At 40.1% G+C, this 10,130-nt stretch overlaps 1 protein-coding gene across 1 annotated transcript; it reads left to right on the top strand.

The window, feature by feature from the left end:
• Positions 1-759: 759 nt before the first annotated feature.
• LOC105022899 (shisa like 2A) lies at positions 760-7,050 on the top strand. The gene is made up of 3 exons (XM_013131581.4): positions 760-1,051; positions 4,787-4,923; positions 5,477-7,050. Exons 1-3 carry the CDS (start codon positions 870-872, stop codon positions 5,659-5,661), a joined length of 504 nt encoding a protein of 167 aa, XP_012987035.2. The 5' UTR covers positions 760-869; the 3' UTR covers positions 5,662-7,050.
• Positions 7,051-10,130: the final 3,080 nt, after the last annotated feature.

The following is a 10,130-nucleotide window of genomic DNA, read 5'->3' on the forward strand; positions in this document are numbered from 1 at the left end:
CACTTTCGATGTCTGCTTTGCAAAACGTGTTTTACTGCACACTGTCATTCAAGACATCTTGTTTTCCTTCAAGATGACTGGTTGAGAGAACGCTGAGAGTGTGCAAAGCAATCAGCACTTCAATGGGTGGCTACTTCCTAGAATCCATATTAAATGTATGTTGATCTGTTTAACGGGGCACTGTGTCTAAATAATAGCGTGACTTGTCTCTTCCTTGTTTTCCATCAAATAAGACCTGAATAGTACAAGCAAGTCAAGGGTGTTTTAGCAGGGGAACTCTGTGAGTGTCTGAAGCAAGTATAGCATTGTAGATGTGTACTGGACATTTTTGCTTGTAGGTATGCTGGTAGTACAGTAAAAAATATATATATATATATATATATATAATATATATATATATATATATATATATATATATATATATATATATATTACCTCTTTAACCCTTTTTTGGTTGCTACATGATTCCATATGTTATTTCAAAGTTTTGATGTCTTCACTATAACGTGGAAAACAGCAAAGCTAAAGAAAAACCTTTGAATTACTAGGGTATATTTTATCAATAGTTATTTTCCGTTTAACTCGTAGAGAGCAATTCGTTTTAGAATTAGATGACGAGGTCTTCAACATATTGTTTGTCTTCTTCTATTCAGAGTGAGAGAGAGAGAGAGAGAGCGAGAGAGAGAGAGAGAGAGAGAGGAGGGTTTCTAGAATTGATGGAGATGCAAAGTTTTACTCCATTTCACTGGTATGATCAGTATAAGTGCCTTACAGTACACGTTTCAGCAGAATAGGGGAGACTTTGACAACTCTGAAATTGAATTATCTCTAGGAAATTATCTTTCCGCAAGAGTGCGTTATCTGTCAGCATGAGTGCGGAGTGCACTGGCTACCACAGCGCAGACAACGTGTTTGTGAATAGCTCTTGGTGTCCTAAAACCGGGGGCGATGTGCGAGCGGTATTCTGTTGCGGATTTAACGATATCAAGTATTGCTGTGATGATCCCAACAGCTTTTTCCCTTACGAGTATGGATACATGTGGTGGCTCAGGTATGTAAGGAATCTTACCTAGCGCCACTGATGGTGGGCTTTTGAATATATGTTTTGTGTAGTGAGACAAAATACCAAAAGACAAAATCATTTTAAATAAATCTTTTCAACTTATTTTCAAAAACTTATTTTCATAGGTACCGCAAACGAAAAATTTCAAATCACGTGTAAAATAATTTCACATCTGACATCTCACACGTGAAAACGTGGTTTTGGAACACATGAATGTATGTGATTTTTGAACAACAGATGTGATGTATATAAAGTGTTTTTTACATTGTTTTTATCAGTGACATTCCTAAACAACTTTACATTTCTATTTATACAGTTATTGTTTTTTCAATAGTCACCTTTTATTTAATGTAGCTCTGCATTTTGATCTTTCTACAACTAAGCTCTAATTTTGTAAAAATGTACAAAACAAAAATATTGATAAAGATATCTGACTAAATAACTGATAAAATATAAACAGACCCAGAAAAAATAACTATAACCAAACTGAAACGTTTTCATTTCAGTTTTTTAAACTAGAAAATAAATAACTAGCAATTTGACACAAATCTTATTATTAAGTGGATTTGACAAAGTCTTTTGAGAGGGCCTTTTGAGAGGGCCTCCCGGGTGGTGAAGCAGACCAAGGTCCTCATTCATAGCACTAAGCTGACCACCACAGTCTATTCCAGCTTTGACTGTCTTACTAGCTAATGAGTAGCACTGCAAATTGGATGGCATGGGAGGAATCAGGGAGGAATCATCAGCAGGGATTTCCGTGTTGGTTTGCTCTACAGTGACTCCCTCAGGCGGCTTGGGTGCCTGCACAGTTAACTGCTGTTGTAAGCTGAATGAGTATGCCCTCACATGCATTGATCCATGTCTGTTACTTGATTGCTAGAATAGTGTGTAAAAAGGCAGAAAGGCCTGTCGTACATGCCTAGGAGGTACATGCTTGCCACAATCTTCAAATCCCCTGAATCCTCTAGTAGTTGTTACCGTGAGACAGGACTGAATGAATGGATATGACAACATTAGGGAGAGGAGAGAAACAGGAGTAAAAAAATCTAGGAAAATATATTTCTTTTTTTGGGAGAAATGAGAGAAGCAGCACCTCACAGGTCAACACAGGCTGCGGGGGAGCGATGATGAGTGTGGTCTGACTTACAAGCAGACAGGAGCTGCTGCCCCCACCTCCAGTTATACACCCTACACAAGGGACCCTTTGAAGTCAGATACGCTGGTCATTTCTGAATGCATGCTTTGTAAACAAACATAAAATAATAAGGCTGTTCTGTTCTTAAATACACAGAGGCTCAATCCAACCTGTTCATATAGGGTACAGCCATGAATTAAATTGATGGGTAGAGTGGCGTACAGGTTCCAACAGTTTAGGAATATAATTGGTTGTGTGAATGGAAATGATAACCCTGTAAATTGAACCAGACATAAAAGTGTCCTGGACAAAATTATTTTCTACTATCCACATATGGTTATACTTTTGTCTTCGAATTTTTTAACATGTCAATCTGTTTTGGCTCTTACTGCCTGCCGTCTTACCGCTTGCTCATACAGGAAGTTTTCCCGGAAACGTACTGGAGCACAGTGTAATACCCACAATTGAGTTTGCAGGTACCTGACCTACCACAAAGAATGGCCAGAGCATGACCAAAACCCTGTCAAACATCCAACCCAGGCAGCACCTGAGACAATGCAACACGATCGGTGGGACCTAAAGGCATTGCTGGTGTGCTGCGAGACAGGCTCAGTTTCACACTCACCAATCTAGCCAAACACTATAGATATGGATACTTATAAGGGACTTGTTAAATCTGTCATCCATCCAGGGAAGTAATTTTCAAAGTTTTGGATCTTTCAATGTTGCACTAGCCTGAGTTCGGCCACCTAAGTACTTTAGTTGTGAAACCACAAACGGGCATCATTTCTCAAACCTTAAGAGTTTGGTATAATGGAATGATCAATTATGTCAAAGTCCTTGTATCTATAAAAAAACCTAAATGATTACGATTTTCATTCAAAGCACTGACAGCGTCCTTGACAACCCCTGCATCATCAGTAACAGTGCTGTCCTGGCTTTACAGTAATGTACTGTGATGTTCTCAGGCAGAAAATAGCTTTTCTGAAAATTCCTCAACTCTACAAAAAAATCGGCTGCACATTAACTGCTACTGCTCCTTCAGCCAAAACCCTCCACAATCCCTCACTACTTTCATGTCCAATTCAGCAAACCTGGGTCCAGCCTGTCTGACCCTGTGGATATCTGTGTCCACAGCTAATAAACCATTACTTCACTAGCCATGAATTTCTGAAAATACCTTGACAATTACTGTATGTGGCAAAAAAGATGAGAGTTTAACCTTGATTGAGTATAGGAATAAATGTTATTTGAAAAACAGTCTATAGATAGAAAGCTGTGAAAAATGTCACTTTAAGTGGCACTTTAAGCAGTAATGAGGGCTGAGCAATTTGTTGAGGCAGAGAAGGGGAAATGCTATTTTTTCAGAGAATGAACTGCTGTGTCTTCCCCAGAATACATATAACATATGGAACTGCACCACGTAAGTTCATTCATACAGTCGGAATACTTTTGAAGTTCACCTTTGACTTTTTGGTATCCCGGGCAACAACACTGTGTTTCTAGGAATCAGAATGATCATGGCACTGCAGAATCATAGACAAGTTCAAAACACTTGTGAATAGTTCCTTTTAGTTACGATTGAACACTGATCATTTTAGAATGATGTTGCATTAGTGGTGATAATGATTTACTGGGCATTTAAGTGTGGACATTTTTCCCAGCAATATGTCAATGATAATATCTCACAAATTTGGTTGTACAGAAGGACAATTCCAAATGCTAGTAACAAAGGTTTTTAGTTTAACTCTCAGTTGGTCCGAAGTAGGGTCACAAAAATATATTTTTTTACACTGTGGGATAGTTATATCCAGAATACAGCTTATACACTCATTTTCTTGTACATACTTAAGGATAAGTGGAAATATGTACAGCCAAACCATCAGTCCACAAACCTGGTGGTGCAAACGTCAGGTAACTATTAACAAAGAGATTGTGTGGTAAAATTCCATGTGAGGTCGGATCAGTACAACATCCAACATCTCACACGTGAAAACATGGTTTTGGAACACGAGTTAGCTATGAAGTGTAAGCTATGAAATGGAGAGTTTTGTTGCCTTTTGCACATACCGCCGTAACCTCAAGAAACTGCAAGAGAAAGCTTGAGCATTTCATGTGCCTTACGCACATCATGTAATGGAGCACATGTTGTGTTTCTGTGATTGTGGGCCCTCGCTATTTGGTATTCCAGAGATGAGTCTTATATTAGGGTAATGGAATACCTTTTTATAACAGGGTTGGTCCTTTTTCACACTTATAGGACGGCTACAGTAGCTGTTGCTCAAGTGTCCTAATAGGAATCCAAAATCCATTTTAAAGGTACACTTGGGATGCATAACAAGGATTTTATGTGAGTCATTATGTGTTGTGAATGGGAATGGCAAACATGATTGGCTGTTTGGAAAAGACCTCAGAGAAATCCAAGAGTACCACTGTCGAGTACAGTAAAAGGGATTTTTTTTCCCTCTGGCATTTTCTCCCTTTCACACACTTTTCACATTTCATTTATTTCTATATTCTGTGTTTGTGTCACTCCCTTACACATCCCCTGTGTTCAACCCCCCCCCCCACCCCCCCCAACTCCCCAGCTTTGGGGCTCTGGTGGGTCTGTCCGTAGCAGCAGTGGTCCTGCTGGCCTTCCTCATCACCGTATGCGTCCTCTGCTACCTCTTCATCTCCACCAAACCCAGTCGTCTTGACAATGGTCTGCCGCTCCGAGCACCAGGTAATGTATCCTGCCGGGGAAGGACCTTTAGCCTAAAGGAATTAATCAGTGTCTTGGTGGTTTGAATCCACTGGGCCAACTGAGAAAATCTGTTAGCCCATGGTGCCCTTGATGAACGAGGTTCTCAACTCCAATTCATACTGATGATTAGAAGACATAACCAAAGGAAACCGCATAAGTTTTATGTGTTTTTATGTCATCAAGCGAGTTGGACGTCCCATTTAATTGGCTGATCCCATGTGATGATATGGTAATTGGCTCATCATTCCTGATAACTTGGTTGGTCACGTGATCACTATTCCAACCGGCTGATCAGGAGAGGTCTGCCACTTTATTATACCAAAATGTATGACTTTGTCATGGAGATGGCTGAAACGATGCTGTCCATGCTGGAACCCATGCTGTCTTGGCACAGGGGTGTACGTGTGTGGTCTCCATGGGGATTAGGAACACAGAAATACACAATGCTGTCCCCAGTAAAAGCTGCATTGTGTGTGTGTGTGCGTTTGTGTGTCAATGTGTATGCCTGTGTATGTCCGCGTCCCTTTTCCAGAGATGGTAACCAGTGGGGGCCCCAGTCACTCTGGCCCGACACCTCCGCCCGGCCCGCGTGGTTTCAGGAAGCACTTCCTCAGCAGGAAGCTGGACTGTGACAACCAGCCGCCTGACCCAGAGAGACTGTTCCAGAGGTGCTTCGTTGGCACAGTCACCACCGTCACCATGGAGGGCCCGTCGTAGGAGCTCAGAAGGGCACAGGGAATGCTCATTGTCTACCACACGAAGGACGCTAAATAATGGACAGCACTTCAAAGGGCCCTTGTGTTTTAAAAGGGGTGATATGCTCACCTACTCTGACTGTAAATTATTGCGTGGAAGATTAGGCTACACAGTGGGAGGAACACCTATTCAACCCAAAGACTAAATTACGTTATATGGTCATGTTCTGTGTGGACTGGAGCCACTGGTAGTTTGCCTTGAACAGGATAGGATCCATTCCAGAAAATACATTTATATTTCTATATTTCTGAGTGGCAGACATTCGTGGATAGCTCTTACCATACCCGTGTCGCTTTAACCGTTGCCAGGATTCAATCCAAAAACAGGTTATATGCATTAAGGCTTTTAAAGGGGGATCCCACTCACATGGTCACCACATTCCTAAAGCTCCTAAAAGATTTCAGATGGATGATCATATGACTGTTCTTCCCCTTTAAGGTCAATTTTCAACCGGGCCGACATCTGCAGCATTTACTGTGACCTGTAATCTCTGGGAATACATTGACTTTTAGGGGCAGTAACCCAAAGGCTGCTTGATCAAATCCTGACTTGGCAAGACGTTATTCTGGAGTTAAAGCAGATTGCTTCCAGGTTGTTGCTGTAAATAAGAAAGTGTCCCCAGTCACCGAACCTAGTAAACATAGGGGTAAAGAAAATAATTTAAATAAGTTACAGTGGTTATTACATCTACAGATTGAAACCTGGCCATTCTTTGTATCTTGTCTCAGCTACTCTATATGCCAAATTGTCATGGAAGAATGTACTGACTATCATGCCTGAGGCCGGTTCTCACCCGACTCCAGTTTGAAGGACCTAGGACATCCAAACTCCACTTTCATCTGATTTATTTATTGCAATCTCGTTCAGAAATGTTTTGCTTACAGAAACATTGTGCTTATGTGAAGGACACTGTCAGGGCCAGTTCTAGGCATAATCGACATAAGCAGTCACTTATGGCCCCCAACTGCTAGGGAGCCCCAAACCAAATTTTGTTTAGGGCCCCCAAAAGGCTAGAGCCGGCACTGGACATTGTGAAATCAGAAACAGTGTATATACAGCTCCCATTTGCCCTACAGTGTGAATTAGGCATCACAATACTCTTTGCATGTTGACGTGTCTTATGTCATTAGGGGTTTTTGTCTAAAATGTAAAAACAATTTATATAACAGAGATTGTTTCATATTTCCTGCATGTTCCACAGCTGTCAATGTTTTATTTGTGGTTTGTGCCCCAAATGTTTAGAAATATTCAGAAACACTTAAATGTATGTGGTTTTAATGCTCTTGTTTTAATTCACCATTTAAAAAGGTTAATCTCAGTTAACCCAGAATAAAAGTGTACTGTAATTTGCTCTGTCCACAAGAGATTAACAAGTTACGTGATGACAACACAACTTTTAACAATTCTATAACCTGACAAAATGACTCTCACAAAGCATTATGAAATGGAGAAACGTCAGTCTCCTAGTCGTAGGAGAAATTAGTTTACACCTTTATGACGGAACCAAGGTCCCATTTGAATTCAAGTCAACTTAGAAAGTACACAAATTCCATTTACAATAACAGTTACCTTTAATACTTTCAACAATGAATATTTTTAAAGATAGTGGTTTTGGAAAATACTTAGCGACTTTCACATTCTCCATATTTTGTTGTTGCTTAATTTGATTTGATTAATTTATGTATGTATTTTTTGCCAATCTGGGACCACTTCCCACCACCCAAGTGAACTGTCACTGGTTTGTTATAATAAGATCACATTTGATACTATTCCTATATATATATATTTGGTTCTAGACAGCTCTTACACAAAAATAATATAAAAAATCACAATATTTCAGAGCATAATTTTGACCTTGTAGGTCATTACAAAAATATTATTATAAAAACATGAAACTAACATTTTGGACTGCCCTGGGTTTTTAGCAGGTGGGTGGAAAATAATAGGAAGAAAGAGTTCATCGAGTAGAGTAGCCAACAGTGTAGATCAGGGCTGGCCAACCCTGTTCCTGGAGAGCCACTGTCCTGTAGGTTCTCTTCAGCCTCATTTGTGACTAACCTGAGTCTGCTTTTCATCCAACTACTAATTAGAATCAGGTGTGCTGAATAAGAGTTGGAGAGAAAACCTACAGGACAGAGGCTCTCCAGGAACAGGGTTGGCCAGCCCTGGTGTACATGGAAATCAAGAGCAAAGTTGAGGAAGGTACATTTGCCCAGTAAAAATGATTAGAGGTCTGTTAATCCATTTTCCCATCTGTGCCAGCATGGGCAGCATTATTTAGGCCATTTCCTTTCGATCCCCAGTTGCCAAATGACCCAGCTGAAGTTGTGATCACATGGTGAACCAGGTCACCAGGAGGTATCAGTTAAAAAAAACAATTGGTTCACCAGGAGGAATCTGCCAGTAGGGATGAATGTCCTACCTAGTTGACTACGTTAAAATGAAAGATGCCTTCAATGTTAATGCTAGAATACGTTGTTTCCCGTTTATGTCCTCTATGATTTTCATGGAAAGCCAGTCAGACCACTTGGTATTGAACTTGGTTTACTTGTTTCCCAGGCCTTGTTCTGGAACAAAGCATCATAGCCATTCGACACAGATAAAGCTTTTTAGTTTGGACCAGGCTTAGTTGAGAAACTCTCCCTTAATGTCCTATTCCTGCATTTTATTTAATCCATAGAAGTGAAATTACTGATTAAAAGGTCAAAGAATGTTATTTCATTTAACACTGAGCTTTATAATGGCATGTTAGGTAACCTCTTTTTGAGAGGGCCTTATTTTTCTTGTAGTTAAATTCTGCTACAAATATTTCCACTGTAATTACAGGTGGTTATATAATTTAGCTGATGCTCTTATCCAGAGAGATTTTAGTGCATTCATTTTAAGATAGATAGAACCACAGAACCAAGCACCTAACTCAATGACGTAGCTGTCAGCAAAGTCCAAGCTAGAACTGTAGGCCTTAGTATGCTAAGGTGCAGAGAGTTGGGAACCACAATCAGTAGACATGCTTGGATAATAACCAATGGTAGGTGTTAACATCTACCATCTTTGAGAATATAGTGCCATTTGCTTCTTAAAAAAAATATTTTGTCTAAGCTTTAGTTCTGACTTCAAGTTGCAGTTGGTGAAGTCGAGAGGAGCCACAGCGAAAACATCCAGTCAACAGTCTTCAAAGGGTAGTTTTGTGTACACTATTATAATGTGTACTATTCCACCTACTTAGTTTGGTAATGAAATGCCAAATCCTCTTAGTAATTCAGTGATCTTAAGATCCCTGAATGAATCAATCCTTCTTTCCACTCTTCTTCCTGCCCCCTCTGCCAACATTCAGTCAGGCATCCACAACTGTTTTTCAGTATCCACTTATTGTCTGTCAGTGCATTCCAACTACCTGACAAGCTTCAATTGTACATCCGCAAATGGACTCACTCAGTTGGCAGATGACACCACTCTGGTCAGTCTCATCATGTGGAAGAGTCAAACGGCTGATGGCCTGGTGAGGTCAAAATAAACAGGGATTTAACAGACATCATGCAGGCTGTGGGAAAACGTACTCCACAGTGGCCCCAATAAATGCAAGGGTCAGCTATTAGTTCACCTACATCATTCCATTTAGGCACCATGATCTCCCAAAATCACAGGTGGGACAAAATCTCAGCACTCACCCAGACATGCAGTCATGTGAAAAGTACACCCCCAGAAAGTTGTTACATATTTGGATTCATGTTTTTTTTGTTGTTGCAAAATTTCCTACACATTCATTAAGGTTAGGATCAGGTGCAACAAAACAGGAAAATTATTATAAAATTATTAGAGTAACTTGGGAGAGTTCAGCCTTCAATAAAGATTAGAAATTCTGTCTGGTTTGGTCTTACCATATGGGGGTATGGTAACACAGCATGCTAAGTTCAAAAGAGCTTTCCAAGGCCCTTGATTACTGATGCCCATGAGACTGGAAGGGGTAACAAAGCCATTTCCAAGCAATTTGAAGTACATCATTCCCCTAGTTTTCAAATTATTCCCAGTAATTTGAAAACTTCTGGAATAATGTGCTTTGGACAGATAAGTCAAGGTGTTCTTTGGCTGCAATGCATGTGCATGTTCAGATGCCATGTTCAGCAAAAACACTGCCTTTGAACAGAAAAAACTCATATCAACCGTAAAACATAGAGGCCATGAATTCCATAATGTAAGGCCATCAGTCAAACAGCTGCAGCTGATCCTTCCTGCTGATGTAAGAGCAGTTCCAAGAAACATCTAGATTAAACTATTTCAGTCAAAGATGGCGACGCCAGCTATTAAACCAAGGGGTGTACTAACTTTGTCCACACTATGAACTTGCATTTCTGAAGACTTTTGATTAATAAAGGATCAAAGTACAATATTTAAATGCCAATTGATACCCTTTCAATCAATAGTGTTTAAAA

The sequence above is a fragment of the Esox lucius genome, chromosome 3, assembly GCF_011004845.1.
Source record: "Esox lucius isolate fEsoLuc1 chromosome 3, fEsoLuc1.pri, whole genome shotgun sequence".
NCBI lineage: Eukaryota > Metazoa > Chordata > Actinopteri > Esociformes > Esocidae > Esox > Esox lucius.